The sequence below is a fragment of the Myotis lucifugus genome, unplaced genomic scaffold (assembly GCF_000147115.1).
Source record: "Myotis lucifugus unplaced genomic scaffold, Myoluc2.0 scaffold_92, whole genome shotgun sequence".
In the NCBI taxonomy this organism is placed as follows: domain Eukaryota; kingdom Metazoa; phylum Chordata; class Mammalia; order Chiroptera; family Vespertilionidae; genus Myotis; species Myotis lucifugus.
This window is the reverse complement of record NW_005871140.1, coordinates 137,147-154,615: the sequence shown is the minus strand read 5'-3', so window position 1 is coordinate 154,615 and position 17,469 is coordinate 137,147. Positions and strand designations below refer to the sequence as shown.

General features: G+C 42.2%; 1 protein-coding gene across 1 annotated transcript in view; it reads right to left on the bottom strand.

Annotated features, from left to right (window-relative positions):
• Positions 1 to 1,434: 1,434 nt before the first annotated feature.
• Positions 1,435 to 17,469, bottom strand: part of ANO3 (anoctamin 3) — a 129,697-nt gene continuing 113,662 nt past the window's right edge. The window contains exons 19-24 of the mRNA XM_006091589.3: positions 12,954 to 13,087; positions 11,869 to 12,021; positions 11,357 to 11,504; positions 6,526 to 6,606; positions 6,238 to 6,343; positions 1,435 to 2,322 (exon numbers count right to left, since the gene is read on the bottom strand). Of these exons, the coding sequence (XP_006091651.1) occupies positions 2,140 to 2,322; positions 6,238 to 6,343; positions 6,526 to 6,606; positions 11,357 to 11,504; positions 11,869 to 12,021; positions 12,954 to 13,087 (805 nt within the window). The 3' untranslated portion in view covers positions 1,435 to 2,139. The remainder of the gene's footprint in view (positions 2,323 to 6,237; positions 6,344 to 6,525; positions 6,607 to 11,356; positions 11,505 to 11,868; positions 12,022 to 12,953; positions 13,088 to 17,469) is intronic.

Here is a 17,469-nt window from a genome sequence, read left to right as displayed (position 1 = left end):
TTAAACTTTTATGGTGTTTATATAAAAATAATCCAGAAAGAGAAGAATTCTTAATGGCATGGCTATCGATATTCTTTTTTCTACCATAAGATAAATGTCTTTGTCATGTGTCCCTAATTTGGAAAAGACATTTATGTCTTTAACGGGCATAGAAAGTATTTATTCTCAGGTATGTGTATACATTTAATTAAGAAAAAAGAGCAAATGCAGATCCTATGGCAATGGAGGAGTTTAAAACTCCTTTGTGTAGTTAGTTGCTATGATAACCAGATGGCAGAAACAGAACATCTGTGGACTCTGGAAGAGTTGTATGTGGCAAAGGGCATGTAGGGACATTTAGAATCTGAGGCACTTCCTCTTGCTCCAAATCAGAAGACAAGTAAGGAAGTGAACATTTTTGTCAAAAACCAACCAACCAATATTATCTATCAGCTTTTTCCTAGGAAAGAAGGAAAAGTCATTTTTTTCAGTGTCAGAATTATAAAAATAGTTTCCTAGTAAGAAAAACTTTAAAATTTTCTTACTAGAGAAAACCTAGCATATATACAACATAGCTTTATTTCCATTGTGTTTAATTTGGCCTTAATAAATTTTGAAAAATACTGTGCTTTGTTTAATTGGACAAATAATAATAATAATAACCACATGTATGTATAAATGTGTATGTATTATTTCTCACCTCATTCCCAGGGAAGTAAAACTGAGATTAGTTTTGACTGATTTGCAAGAAAAAGTATCTTGAATTCTACCATACATTTCCTTAATTCAACTCTTCTTTCTTCTCTTCCTGCCCCCATAGCTTATACCTTCACCAGACATTCTTTAGTTCAATGTCCCATCCTTCCAACCTCATCCATCTGTGAGCAGTCACACTGACTGATACAGAGTTGACATTGAAAGAGCAACTCCACAACAAAGCAAATTTTTCACAATTAATTTACCTTTTTTTCTAGAGTTTTCAAAAATAAACCAAATCAATCTATCAAAGAAATATTATCCGAAAACTCCCTTCAGTAATGAAAAGAGAGTAAAACTCAAAAATATGTGTGCCAGTTTTACAAATAATATACATTTATATTCATGCACTGTTTTCATTAGCTCATGAGCAAGAGTGAACATTGGTGGAAAAGCATAAGAGTTGCAAAGCATCTGGCTTTAGTTTTCCTGAATAACAAGTCACAATGGTGTACGATGTAACTGGTCTCAGAGCTGCATAAACTAACTCGCATTACATATTGTCAAGGTGCAAAGATACAAGGGAAACCAAAATATTTACAGCATTTCAAATTATTCTGTGAGAGTTGATGTAATAAATCAGAAAGGGAAAAATTAAATATACAATAAAATAACCTTCCATGGTTAAATATGAATTAGTATTATTATAAATGATATGAGAATAAACATCCATATTTTATAAGTATGTGGCTCTTCTGTAAAAAAGAAATCTAGTGCAATTGGTTATGCCAGTGATACAACAGATTTGAATAGAATGTTATTCTAATGAATAGTATTCTTTTTAGAATCTCAGATTTTTGGTTCGACAACTAAAGCTGATGTGCAACTCCTCAACTGCATAGTCAATGTAGAGCAGCATAAATTTCCTGTGGCACAGATCCATAATCTCAGCAAGAAACAAGGGACATTCTTATGAACGTGTAAACTGAAGGGACCTGGATTTCTGGCAACAAAGGCAACAACTGTAGTCATTTCTTATGAGTATCTCAACTCAAGCTAAGGTTCCAATGTCAGATTAGCATGTGAGCAAAAACCACACATGCCTGGCTTGTGAGCATTTACATGGAAATCTGTCTCTGGAAACCTCACCATCGCCCTTTTGGATTACGCTATAGCTGGTGGAAGGTGGAGGTCTCCAAACACACAATTCCCTGAGGCTTCTTCTGAGAATTAGATCCTGGCTTCCTACAGTGCCAACCTAATCATTTTAATGTCCCGAGTCACCTTTTTCTTTTCCCTGGATGTTTGGATATTCTAAATCCAAGAGATGGCTGTGATGCATTTCCAAGTATCTTATTAGACACATGTTTTGGCAGGAATGCTTTCCTCCTAGCTCCCACCTAGACTTGGAAGTTGCTATCATTCCCACTGATGGCATTGCCCCCATTTGGCAATAGGTATCTACTAAGGCCATTCATGGTGAACAGGGTGACCACTTTTTCTTCGCTGTTGTTGCAAATGCTCTAGCTCAGCTTCATACATCATTTCTTGGACTAAGTACTTTTCCCGTCGTATTCGGTCATAAAGGTTCTTCGGTACATCTGGAATCAGGTATGCAATGAATGACTTGATTCCAAACACAAGGTGCTGTAAATTTAAGAAGGAAAAGTACACTTTTCAAAGATTCTGAAATGCCAACTATAAATCAGAAAAATCATGAGCAATGTTGCATTTGCCTTACAATCAAGCATCAAAACTCAGTATGTATCATCTAGAATATTAATATTTTAAAAATTACTTTGGGAATACTACTGTTGCCTTATATCCCATAGGTATTAGAAGGAAACCAAATTATTTTATCTTTTCACTGCCACATGTTCATATCACCTTTTAAACATTGAATGAATCTTAAATTCGTTTATATAAAATTTTTATACACCATGCAATGCTATTATGACATGCATTGTCATACACAGATGAGAAAGATCACATCCAGGGAAAAACCATGTCCCATGGATGATAATCCACAGCCTACACACTGAAAGAATACAGTCTGCCTGTGATGCTAGGATTAGACTCAAACTCTAGCATGTGCATTTTTCAGAGCTTTTACTCTACTAAGTTCTATATCATTATAACAGCTTTAAAATTTTTATGTCCATTGCACAATCATTCTATGATAAAGATATTTTAAAATGTAAATTGACAAAGTATTATATATAAAAGTCAGGAGCAAAAATCAAAAGGTAATATGCTGTGGTTAAAAGTACAGATGCTGCCGAAACCGGTTTGGCTCAGTGGATAGAGCATCGGCCTGCTGACTGAAGGGTCCCAGGTTCGATTCCGGTCAAGGGCATGTACCTTGGTTGCGGGCACATCCCCAGTGGGAGATGTGCAGGAGGCAGCTGATCGATGTTTCTCTCTCATCGATGTTTCTAACTCTCTATCCCTCTCCCTTCCTCTCTGTAAAAAATCAATAAAATATATTAAAAAAAAAAAGTACAGATGCTACACCAGCTGGTTTGGCTCAGTGGGTAGAACATCAGCCTATGGACTGAAGGGTCCCAGGTTTGATTCTGGTCAAGGACACATGCCAGGTTGTGGGCTCGATCCCCAACAGGAATTATGTAGAAGGCACCCTCTCCCTTCCTCTCTCTGAAATCAATCCTATATAATAAAAGCCTAGGTGGCGTCACGCCCTCCCGCAACATCGTCACAAGATGGCCATCACAAGATGGCTGCCACAAGATGGCCTACAGAGGAGGACAGTTTGGGGGGACCAGGCCTTTAGGAGAGGGTAGTTGGGGGTGATCGAACAGGCAGTGGAGGGCAGTTGGGGGCCATCAGGCTGGCAAGGGAGCAGTTAGGCATCAATCAAGCTGGCAGTGGAGTGGTTAGGGGGGCGATCAGGCTGGTAGGCTGGCGAGTGGTTAGGAGACAGCAGTTTGTATTGTGAGAGGGATATCCAACTGCCGGTTTAGGCCCAATCCCTAAACGGGCAGTTGGATATCCCCCAAGGGGTCCCAGATTGGAGAGGGTGCAGGCTGTGTTGAAGGACACTCGCCTCCCCTCCCCCCCATGCACTAATTTCATGCACCGGGCCTCTAGTAAATATATATTTTTTAAAAAAAGAAAAATTTGATTTGGGGTTCAAGTCAAGAACCCTGTAAAAAAAAAGTACAGATGCTGAATAAGACTGCCTATGTCTGAACCCTACTCTGACACAGCTGTGCAACTTTCTGAAAATCACCTATTCTCTGTGTATCACTTCTAAAGCAGTGATAATAACAGCATCTCTTAAAGGTTTGCATAAGGATTAAGTGAGTATAAGCATTACTTAAATATAACATACTAGAGGCCCAGTGCACAAAATCATGCAAGACCCAGACCCCTTGCACTGCGGGACCCCAGACTCCCTCCCATCGCCACTGCGAGACCCTGGACTCCCTCCCGCTGCTGCTGCGGGACCCAGAGCTCCCTCCCGCTGCCACCGCGGCACTCCAGACTCCTTCCTGTCGCCGCCATGGGACTCCGGACTCCCTCCCGCTGCCACCATGGGACCCCGGACTCCCTTCCACTGCCCCCGCGGGACCCCAGAGTCCTGCCCGCCGTGGCCACTGCAGGACCCATCAATGCACCTCCTGGTGAGTCTTGTTTTTGGTCATTACAGTGTTATGGTCACAGGCCTTTTATCATATAGACTAGAGGTCTGGTGCACAAAATACATGCACTTGGGGGAATCCCTCAGCCTGGCCTGTGCCCTCTCGCAGTCTGGGAGCCCTTGGGGGATGTCTAACTGATGGCTTAGGCCTGCTCCCTGCGGGAAGGGGGCCTAAGCCGGCAGTTGGACGTCCTTAGTGCTGCCACAGAGGCAGGAGAGGCTCCCACCACTGCCGCTGTGCTTGCCAGCCGTAAGCCTGGCTTCTGGTTGAGCGGCGCTCTCCCTGTGGGAATGCACTGACCACCAGGGGGCAGCTCCTGCGTTGAGCGTCTGCCCCCTTGTGGTCAGCGCGCGTCGTAGTGACCGGTTGTTCTGCTGTTCAGTCAATTTGCATATTAGCCTTTTACTATATAGGACTAGAGGCCCAGTGCACAAAAATTTGTGCACTCGGGGGGGTCCCTCAGCCTGGCCTGTGCCCATTCACAGTCCAGGACCCCTTGGGGGATGTCCACCTGTAGACTTAGGCCCACTCCCTGGGGAATCAGGCCTAAGCTTGCAGTCAGACATCCTTCTGGCAGCCAGGGAGCCCTCGGAGGATGTCCAACTAAAGGCTTAGGCCCCCAAGGGATTGGGTCTAAACCAGGGGTGGGCAAACTTTTTGACTCGAGGGGCCACAATGGGTTCTTAAACTGGACCGGAGGGCCGGAACAAAAGCATGGGTGGAGTGTTTGTGTGAACTAATATAAATTCAAAGTAAACATCATTACATAAAAGAGTACGGTCTTTTTTTTTTTAGTTTTATTCATTTCAAATGGGCCGGATCTGGCCCGCGGGCCGTAGTTTGCCCACGGCTGGTCTAAACCATTAGTTGGACATTCTTAGTGCTGCCACGGAGGTGGGAGAGGCTCCTGCCACCACCACTGCGTAGGCCAGCCATAAGCCAGCTTCTGGCTGAGTGGCACTCCCCCATATGGAAGTGCACTGACCACCAGGGGGAAGCTCCTGCATTGAGTGTCTTCCCCCCGGTGGCCAGTGCGCATCATAGCAACCGGTCATTCTGCCATTCAGTCAATGTGCATATTAGCCTTTTATTATTATTATATAGGATGTCCCTATTTGCCCCCTTTTGCCCTTCTACCCAGATCTTGCCCCCACTTCTCTCTGGCCATCACCATACTGTTGTCTGTGTCCATGGGTTGTGCATATATTTTCTTTGGCTAATCCCTTCTTTAAATTCACTTCTTTAAATTTTTATTTTCAGATAAGTGCTTATAACTGCACTATTACATATTTTCTACTATATCATTTAGAATTAAGATATCTTTTAATTGAACCCTTGTAAATTTTAGCACAATTTAATAAATTATGCTAGAAGCAATTAGGAGATTTTTCGTGTAATGCATACACATTTCAATTAATATTTTATTAATTTTTAATTTTTTAATATTTTAATTTGAAATAATCTCATACATGTAAAAAAAACTATAAAATACTACAGCATATTATATGTACCCTTCACCCAATTTCTTAGGTGTTAATAATTTAAACATAACCATTATACAACTAACAAAACTTGGAATATATTTTTCCTATAATCTCTTTAATGTTACTTAATCCATTTACTTTGTTTTTGTTAATCTTCATCCAAGGATATTTTTCCATTGAATTTTAGAGAGAGTGAAGGGAAAGGGAGAGACACATTGATTGGTTGCCTCCTGCACATGCTTTGATAGGAACTGGGGATCAAGCCAGGAACTGAGGTTTCATTTTATCTGAGCCTTTCACTAAAACATACTCAACTCCCTTTTCGGAAGTCAGTGAGGAACTTACTTCAAAGAGGCAACTAATATATCAGTTGGAAAAGTGTCTACCTATAGTTATTTCACCAGTTTGTGACTAACCTCAAACACGATAATGAAGGCCAACCGAGCAGCGAGGATGTGCCAGTACTGTAAGGTGAACTCATAAGGTTTGGAACTCCAAGGGGGACCTCTGTAGTCTCGGTACCTAAAATCCACAAAAAAAAAAAAAACACTTTGAAGAACAGAGATCAAAGTGTGGCAGTCCCAAATGTTCTTGGTTTGCCAAAACTCCAAAATGACAGTTTAAATGAGCTCATCAACATGTAGAGGGAAGAGATGGAATAGTGAAAGCAAGAAGAAAAGTAACTACGATTTATAAGGCAGTACCTGCAATAACCAGATTTTCCCAGGCCAAGCTCACTCAGGTCAAAGAAGGATAGGCTATTGTTGACATATCCCTTTAAACAACTGGGAGAAAAGGAAAGCATCCTGTGATTCAGAGATTCATAAACTTCTAGTCCAATTTCTTAATTACAAATGACAAGATTTAATAGCTATCATCATTCCTTTCATTCTAATTAGAAATTCCTAGTGTCTCAGCTCTGATTCTATTCCCTAACTCGCATCTATAATAATAAAAGTGTAATATGCTAATTAGACTGGACAGCCAAACAACCATCTGGACAACCTTCCAGACAACCTTCTGGACGAAGCTAGGGCTGCCAGGGCTGAGGCAGCTGCCGCAGCTGGGAGGACTAAGCCCCTTGCACGAATTTCGTGCATCAGGCCTCTCATCCTATATAATAAAATGCTAATATGCAAATCGACCAAATGGCAGAACTGCTGGTTGCTATGAGGTGCACTGACCACCAGGGGACAGACATTCAATGCAGGAGCTGCCCTCTGGTGGTCAGTGCGCTCCCACAGGGGGAGTGCCACTCAGCCAGAAGCTGGACTCACCCCTGGAGAGAACAGTGGTGGTGTCAGGAGCCTCTCTCGCCTTCATGGCAGCGCTAAGGACCCCTCTGGGGGTGTCCCCAGAGAGCAGGCCTAAGCTGGCAGACAGACATCCCCCGAGGAACCCCAGACTGTGAGAGGGTGCAGGCTGGGCTAAGCAACACCACCCCCCAAGTGCACAAATGTCGTGTACCAGGCCTCTAGTTACATCTATAATTAATGAGACAGACTAATTTTCCCACCAATAGTTCCTATCTTACACTTTCATTTGGCTTATATTTAGTTAGTGTTTACTATGCACTAGGCATTGTGGTAATTACTTCTTATGTATTAAAACTTTATAAATATGTTTTATAAATATGCATGTAATACTATTTGGTTAATTATAATTAAGTGGCCAATCAATAAATATGTCTACTTGTGATTTATTTATTAACTCATTTAATACATATTTATTAAAAACCTCATTTTGTTAGAAAAATTCTACATGCTTGGTATTCAACAGTGAACAAACAGGTAAAAAGCCCTATCCTGGCAATTAGATATTAAATTGAGGTCAGGGTTTTTAAATAACCTGAGGATATATATAGTCTTAATCTTCATCATGTAAATTAAAGAACTAAGGTTTACAGAGACTAAATAACTTTATCTAGGTCTGTAATTCTTTAAAAATGTTTGGTCCCAGGTATCCTTTATATTTTTTAAACATAAAATCTCAAAGACCTTTTGTCTTATGGGTATATCTACTGACTAGAGGCCCGGTGCACAAAATTTATGCAATGGGTGAGGCAGGGAACCTTCAGCCCGGCCTGCACCCTCTCACAATCCGGGACCTCTTGGGGGATGTCCAACTGCCCATTTAGGCCCAATCCCACAGCGGGATTGTGCCTAAACCGGCAGTTGGACATCACTCTTGCAATCTGGGACCACTGGCTCCTAATTGCTCGCCTGCCTGCTTGCCTAATCACTCCTAACCACTTGCCTGCCTGATCGCCCCTAATCACTCACCTGCCTGCCTGATTGCCCCTAACCACTCACCTGCCTGCCTGATTGCCCCTAACCACTCACCTGCCTGCCTCCATGATGGCCCCTAACCACTCACTTGCCAGCCCCTAACCACTCTGCCTGCCTGCCTGATCCCCCCTAACTGCCTCTGCCTCGGCCCCAGCTGCTGCAGCTTCATCCAGAAGGACATCAGGAATGACGTCTGGAATGACATGCAGAAGGTCATTCAGCTGTCCAGTCTAATTAACAATTATGCTTTTATTATTATAGATATTTAACACATTAGAAATTAAAACTGAGAAATTTAGAAATATGTCTCTAATAATTCACTTAAAATAGCTATCAACTCTATTGTAAGTTAATAGAAATAACACATTTTTAAGAAAAAATAGCTATATTTTCAAAGGAAAAATGTAGTGAAAAAAAAGATAGTTTTACATGTTTGCAAATTTCTTTAATGCCTATCTTAATAGAACAGCTAGACTTTCATATTTGTTTGTGCAGTTAATCTGTTGCAGTATGGTTTGTGAGTTGAAGAGTAAATAGAGAATCTGTCTTCAAAAATATAAATGTTTGGGAAAAGGAGGACTATTTTAATCATATTTCAAATAATTTTCAATATTTCTCTTTGTTATTACACCAACATTCTACATCTGGTCATTTCTTATAATTTAGTTACAGTGTAGAATCTAAACATATCAATAAAGTTTCCATATGTCATTTATATTAAAATCCATAGGTCTATCTTAAACTTTTAATTAATTTCTTACCCATAAATGATATTGTAACATCCAATATGGGTCATTTGGAAAATATTATTCCCTCAATTATATAGATCTCCCAAATGTTGATATACTCTTACTATAATCTATGAAACATCACAAATATTAATACTACCATTGATTTTTATTAGAAAAAATCTGACTTCTAGGAAGCTTTTAAGATCACAGTGGTAGATAAAAGTTATTCAAAATCCTAATTTTCACTTCAAAGTCTGAACTTTATTAATGGTAACAAATACAGTCAATTATTTTCCTTAAAATGATAAGACAATTTTGTGCATTTTATAAAAGAGTGTCTGCTAAATACCCAAGTCTGAGTAATCATAGTTTGGCTATCCTTATTTCATACTAAAAAAAAAAAATTGTTGAGTTTGCAGCTCCAAGTACAGGGTGTTTTTCTTTGAGGTGACAATCCCACTTTGATATGTAACAGATGTGCTTTATGCATATTTTGCATTTTGTCATATAGAATATTAAAAAGATATTTATTCCAGATTAGAGATTTGATAAAATTAATGGTTATTATGTTTTCATCAAAGACTTTCTAAAGTTTCTCACTGGCACTTTTAAAATGGTGATTAGATAGCCGTGAGAAATACAATCATTACCAGTACTCCTTGGTGCCACTGCCTTGAGTTAGAAAAATGTATCCCCATTGCTCTTACATCACCAGTGCAAATGTTAATATAGTGAGAAAAGGAAGTTATGTCTTAGTATTATTATTATAATAGTATTGGCCTCATGGAACCTGAAAGAGATCTGCAGAGCCCACATTGAGAACCACTGTCCCAGGGTAACAGTTGTTAGAACCCAGGTTCAAATGCACATCTATCTTATTCCAAACCTGGAATTTTTAATTATAAGGCACACTGGCTTCACTCCCTTACCTATCCTAGACCTCATAATTTATCATTTCTACTTTTTTTCAGGCCAATATCTTCCTCTTCATTGCCCTTTTATCCTTTGTCACTTTGTCCTGAAAATTTACAATCTGAATGAATTTACTCCAATTTAACTGCTAAGCATAGCTGGGAAAAAGTAAACAACAGGATGGCCCTAAGTATATGTAGTTTCAACTTCACATAAGCTCTCCACATCTCTTGAAACTATTCTACATCCTTCGTAACAGTTAAGATGAAGAAAGGGTCAGGTGCTATCTACCTGAAAGGCAGGTCCTCAAAGTTCCCAACCAATCACATTTTCTTTTGCCTCTAGGTGGCAGTAAAGACACCAGCAAATGATGCTTCTAAGAGCTGTTAAACATGTTGTCCACACATTTTAAAACCTTAAAATCTGCTTCTAGAGCATTTTGAATTAATAATAAAAAAACAATATTTTTGGTTTTTCACTATTAATAGTACAACCACTTTATATTTATATAGTGCTTTACAGTACATAAAATGTTATCTCAGACATCATTTCTTAATCATAGGTCCAGATTGATGAATAAAAGGTAAAGTTAGAACTTGAACCTAGGGTGTTAGACTTCAAGTTAAAAGGCTTGAAAAGGCTCTGAAATATAAAATAAAATTTCATGCCTTTATTACCTTTCTTTGAAAAACTGAACTGTTTATGTTCAGTAAGGCACTGCAGGGTTCTGAGAAAACGTCATCAGCAGATATAAGGGCTGATTTTGCACTAAATCAGGGCTCAGCCTATTGGGGCACATGCCCTGCAACTAGATAAGACACACGCCTCAAACCACTCCTGAAGGCAGAAGAAGAAATAGCATCTCCTATCACTACTTTGTCTCCTATCACAACTCCCACACCTAAGGCTAATCTCCTCCTAAAACTCAGTCTCTTATTTTTCCCTAATACCTGCATTCAAGGAGGAAAGAGCTGAACACCCTATAGCCCCTGAAGCACTGGTTCTAAACTGGCTGACTTTGTCCCCAAGGGAACATCTAGCAATGTCTGTTCACATTTTGATTGTCACAACTTGGGGAGCAGGGAGGTTGCTACTGTTAACTACTGGGTTAGGGCCAAGGCTGCTGCTAAACATCCTATGATACACAGGACAGCTCTCTGTAAATTACTTTTGAAAAATCTCTAGTCATAGAGCTGACGGTTCCTTCAGATTCTGTATGTCCCCACCAACTAGCTTTATTCCCTTCAGCAATTTCCTGAACCAGAGTGGGCCTCAATTTCCCCATCCACACAGTCAAACATTGCACTGGATGATTTCTAAGGTCTCTTCCAGTTCTAAATTTGACTTCTAAGTACACTCTAACACTTTAAAACAATATTTTGATGTGTGATACATTTACAAGTGAAAAACACAGAGATGTTAAAGTTATTTGCTGTGAAAGAGTTGTTCTTTTTATCCCACTTGATTTCATCTAATAAACACATTATAACTGCAATGATCAGAAACATTGCCCTTAATGGTCACAGAACAAAACTTCCCAATAAGTTCCCACTTTAATTGCGAACATAAAATATATTAGAAGAATGCGTAAGTTTCAATCTTACTTTTCACCATATTCAAAATGACCTGCACAGGGGCCATATTTGTATTCATAGACAAAACGTGGGATGTAATCAGATGTGATAGCAATTACAAATGCATTGGTGATCACAGCCAGTATACCAATTCCTTCAAGAATTCCATACCAGATACCTAGTAGGAGAAAGATTAAAGAGAGTGAATAAAGTAAAATAAAAATAAAAACCTTTGAAAAGAGTGTTTATTTATGTTGGAATCAGAGCTCAGTCTATTATTTAATTTCTGGGTATAGTATTTCACTGCAGATTAAACAACTATTGAATGCTTTGCCACAGAGGGAAGGTAGACTCCCATCTTGAAAGATTTAAAATTAAAATATCATTAGGAATTGGATCTTGCCTATAATAATGAGGCATGACAGTTGCTTCAAAGCCTAATTAGAACTTACTGAAGTAATACTAATAAACAAAAATCTTCAAGTTCTACATCATTAGGTAAAGTATGAAATATATGTATTCACTATGGGTTTTGCCTTTACCTATGTCAGTTGCTCTGGCTGGCAGAGGCCTCCGCCACTGGGTGACAAATTTGTATGCATCCAGCCTGATTTCAATGATGTTGTTTAACAAAGCCAAAAGAGGGGCCAGAGGAAAAGCCGCAACAAATATGGTGGTAAAACCAAATTGCAAAACTGTAAAGGGAGAACATTAGAAAATTAGTAATATAAACAGTGTCATTTATTGAATTTCTTCATTGTGCAATATTAAGTGATTTACATAAATTGCCCTTAATCTTTTCAACATCTCTACAAGGTAAATATGTTTACACCACTTTATAGTTGAGAAAACTAAACCTCATATGCGTTCAGTAAACTTTCTAAAGGGTAGATAGTTAAAAAATGTTAAAACCTGCATTAAAATTCAGATCTCAGTAGACTGGAAGTCTATGTTCTTTTCACCTTTATACCATGCAGCACGAAGGAGGAGTAAGGACAAAAGAAGCAGAAATCGCCGAAACCGGTTTGGCTCAGTGGATAGAGCGTCGGCCTGCGGACTGAAAGGTCCCGGGTTCGATTCCAGTCAAGGGCATGTACCTGGGTTGCGGGCACATCCCCAGTGGGGGGTGTGCAGGAGGCAGCTGATCAATGTTTCTCTCTCTCATCGATGTTTCTAACTCTCTATCTCTCTCCCTTCCTCTCTGTAAAAAATCAATAAAATATATTTTTAAAAAAAAGAAGCAGAAATCAAAGAGGCCTTGAAAAATGCTTAGCTCTAGAAGGGACCCAAAAGACCTAATCTTGCCCTCTCTCTGTATAGATGAGAAAACTGAAGGGCAGAAAAAAAGTAAATGCTCCTTTAAACTATGTGCTCAAAAGCTAGGTGATTTACTATGAATCTTCATTTTTGTTAAATATTATGGCTGGCAAATGTTACGAGGACAACATGTGGTAGACTTCCAAAGGCACTACTTGCATATCTTCTCTAGCTCGAGATAAAGTTGCAGATGTCCTTTAGAATGCTGGGTTAGAAAGGAGAGATGGCTTTCTCTCTTGAACAAAGCCTGCATGAAATAGAAAACTAGTATCAGAAGGTCAAATAGCTCTGCAGAAGGTTCTCTCCTTACCCATTTCTAAGTATTCATCCATTAGTCCGTGAATATTCATGGGCTGCAGATTCCAATCATTTTCCCACTGAGGTATAGAAGCATCTTGTATTCCCCGCCTGATTTTATGTCGTGACCACCAGTTCTGGATCAACCTACACCACAGAGCAGACAAAGGACTTTTGAGCTCTTTTTTAAGTATTTGGTGAGCAATTTATAGTATACTAGAGGCCTGGTGCATGAAATTCCTGCATGGATGGGGTCCCTAGGCCTGTGGGCAATCAGGGCTGATTAGGGCCAGGCCGATAGGGGCCTGAAGGCCCTGGCTGGGTTGGGAGAGGAGGTGATGGTCGCTGGACTGGGTGTGGAAGGAACAGATGCCAGATGCCGATGCTGCCCTTGGCGACCTGCCACCCCCTTCCCTTGGTGCTGCACTGCCACCAGGTCCTGCTGGCCGGGGGAGGGATAGGGAAAGGGGCTGGGGAGGTTTTGATCCCTAATTTGGAACATGCAGGAGGCAGCCAATCAATGATTCTCTATCATTGATGTTTCTATTTCCCTCTCAAAAATCAATCAAATATATATTTTTAAAATGCAGTATTTTTAGAGGAAGAAAGGTAGGGCAAGGGAGCTATGACAGGGGGTCATTTGAGATCTTGCTCACATTTCAGATAGAATAACATAAGGTGGTCCTCAGGATGAGGAGTGGCAGTGGATGGAGCAGGGCACTGCGGCTGAGGAATGGGCTGTAATGACTGGGTATGTCTGTGACAGTGATACTGAGCGTGTGTTGGGGCCATCGCTGGGATCATTCATCCCCAAGAGGTTTTGATTCCAGACGGTTGGAGAAACACGGAGATCAGTGGGTCTTTCTTAGCCTAGATACAGTGGTTCTCAACCTTCCTAATGCCGCGACCCTTTAATACAGTTCCTCACGTTGTGGTGACCCCCAACCATAAAATTATTTTCGTTGCTACTTCATAACTGTAATGTTGCTACTGTTATAAATTGTAATGTAAGTATCTGATATGCAGGATGTATTTAGGCGACCCCTGTGAAAGGGTCGCTCGACCCCCAAAGGGGTCGCAACCCACAGGTTGGGAACCGCTGGCCTAGAAGGTGAGGCGGGTGGCAGGAGTGGGCAGCCCTGCTTCGTTACAAATGTAAACACACAGTGTAACTGCACATGGACGTCAGTCAGCAGCCAAATCAACGCCCAGCCAGCCCTGGTGGCTGTGTCCTGCCACTCTCTGGCTGTGCTGCAGAGCTATTGGCTGGGAAGGCTGAAGTCACACCCCCAAGCGCACATAGTATATGAAGGGGAGGGCAGGAAGCCAGAAGCTGGAAGTCAGAGTTGAGGAGGTCTAGCAGCGCTGCCTCTGCCATGGAGATGGAGGGGGAGCAGCTGTCAGTGAGACTGGCTTTAGAGTCTTTAGAGTCAGGGGGCTGTGCTTCCTGCAGGTCACCGGTGAGTCCCCGTGAGCCTGTGGTGCACCAGCTGGGCCTGGCGGGGCCTGGGGCAGCCTTTCCCTTCAGGCAGGCTGTGTAGGCTGCTTTTTTTTCCAATTTATTTATTTTTATTGGAAAGCAAGCTCTGGGCTTACAGTTCCTGGGTTCCCTGGGCCATAGCATGTGCCTCCAGGCCTCACTGTGCCCCCCTCCCCCTCTTTCTGTGTTGAGCATCTGGGTCAGTGTGCATCATAGCGACTGGTCAACTGGTCAACTGGTTGTTCTGGTCATTCCGCCATAATGGTCACTGGGTTTTTATTATATAGATTAGAATCGATTACCCTGAGACGACACTAAACATTCCTGGGAACTGAAGATATTTGTATGGTCTCATCTTTCAAGTTTAGCATGAGAGAATAGGCCTCAGCCTTCCAGAACTCTCCTAGATCCTATAAACATCTACATATTTATCTACACTTAGATGCTTCCTGATATTGATTAGACAAACATTTGTTTATATGACTGCTTCCCACACCTCATCTATATAAATACTTAGACTCCTATGTTGCCTTTTGTGATCACATCTGAGCCCTTCATTTCTCATAACTCCAGATCTTCTGGGCTATGCTTTCTGATCATGAGTAAAAGCATGTTCCACATAAAAAAATGAGACCTAGAGAGAGTTTCAAGACATGCAGTTTCCATTCCCTATCCTTCAATCATTACATGGTGAGTTTTAGCAAGTCATTTCACTTCTCTGAGTTTATAAAGTGAAGGGTTTGGGCATTAGTGATTACGTTCTGTTACTATAGTGAATGATAATTTACAGGCAATTGGTGTGTGTGTCTGAATTTATTTCTCAGATTTGTAAAGAAAGTAACAATACTCTTTCCTAAGCCCAGGGACAGTCTTGAAATTAAATGACTCAGAAATATCTCAATATGTATATATTGTGGACTTTTGGGTAATTATTTTCAATTAGATTAAAATGATCTCCGGGGTGAGCTAACTTTCACAGGACTCGGTAAGCAGTACACAACTCTCAGTTTTCATTAATTATGGACCCAGAACTTCAGTTGGAAGAACCAAAGGTAGACCAAAATGTCAGGCAATGCTTCAATATGTTCCCCATGGGGGCTGCCTCTGAGAGCCCATGAAGATAAAAAGAGGGTAGAGGTTAGAATTGAGGCAGGTCTGCTTGCTTCTTTTATTTATTTCAGTTCTGCTTAAGATTTGACTTGAAAAAAGAGAGCTGTGGTTTAAAAGTTTTAAAAACATGCTTTAGTGATTGGTTTACCCCTGTGAGATTTTCTTCAACAATATCTTTGCCCAACTGTTGGACAAACACCAATAGTATTTCCCTTGTCATGGTACCCTTGGCACTTGATATGCATAATCCAGGTTGACAGCCGGGCAAGGCCTTGGTAAAAATGTGCTGTTCAAAGTACATGACTTATACAGAAGTCCAGGACAATGAGTACCATAGAATCATTCTTCATACTATAATTACTACACCATCGTGATGGTGCTTGTAAAGAACTCACAGCATGTCAGATCCTGTGCTAGGCAATTAATACCTAATTTCCTTGGGCATTTTTAAATGATATTCCCCAAACCCTATGCTAAAAGGAGATGAGCTAAGGACAGGAAGGGATATGAAGAAAAGACTAGGCTTCCCAATCCTCATCCCCTATTCTCTGTTTAGAAGAGATTCATTTAAATGTGTTATAAAAATCTCTTCACAAAAGGGATGTCACGAATTGACAGTTAATGAGCATTGGGACATCTCAATCTTCATAAACATTTATCTATATACTAGAGGCCTGGTGCACAAAATTCGTGCACGGGGGCGGGGGGGGTGTCCCTCAGCACGGCCTGCACCCTCTCTAATCTGGGACTCCTCAGGGGATGCCTGACTGCTGGTTTAGGCCCAATCCCTGCAGAATCTGGCCTAAACTGGCAGTCAGACATCCCTCTCGAAATCCAGGACCACTGACTCCTAACCACTCACCTGCCTGCCTGCCTAATGCCCCCAATGGCCTTCCCCTGCTGGCCTGATCACCCCTAAGCTCCTGCCAGCCTGATCTCACCCCTAACTGCCTCTGCCTTGGCCCCCACCACCATGGCTTTGTCCAGAAGGAAGTCAGATATCTGGAAGATGGCCGGCTGACCTGGTCTAATTAGCATATTGCCCTTTTATTAGTATAGACTAGAGGCCCGTGCACAAAAATTTGTGCACTCGGGGGGGGGGGGGTCCCCAGCCCAGCCTGTGCCCTCTTGCAGTCTGGGACCCCTTGGGAGATAACGACCTGCTGGCTTAGGCCCTGCTCCCAGGTGGCAGAGGGCAGGCACAATCCCTAGGTGCAGCCCCTGGTCAGGCTCAGAGCAGGGCCGATTGGGGAGTTGGGGCGCCGCCCCGTCATGCACAGAGCAGGGCAGATCGGGAGGTTGCGATGCCACCCTCAGTCACACTCAGGGTAGGGCCGATTGGGGGGTTGGGGCACCGCCCCCTGTCACGCACAGAGCAGGGCCGATCAGGGGGTTGGGGCGCTGCCCCCTGTCACTCACAGAGCAGGGCCAATCAGGGGGTTGGGGAGCTCCCCCCTGTCACACATAGAGCCGCAGGGCAATCAGGGGATTGGGGAGCTCCCCCTATCAGGCACAGAGCACAGAGCAGGGCTGATCAGGGGGTTGGGGCGCCTTCCCCTGTCATGAACAGAGCAGGGCGGATAGAGAGGTTGTGGCCCCACCCCCTGTCACACACAGAGCCGCAGGGCGATCAGGGGATTGGGGAGCTCCCCCCTATCAGGCACAGAGCAGGGCTGATCAGGGGGTTTGGGCGTTGCCCCCTGTCATGCTGATCCCGGTGCCGGGAGCCTCGCTGCTCCACTGATCCTGGTGCCGGGAGTCATATTACCCTTTTACTATATAGGATAGAGGCCTGGTGCACGGGTAGGGGCTGCCTGGTTTGCCCTGAAGGGTCTCCTGGATCAGGGTGGGGGTCCCCACTGAGGTGCCTGGCCAGTCTGGGTGAGGGGCTGAGGGCTGTTTTCTGGAAGCGGGTGACTGAAGCTCCCAACCGCTCCTT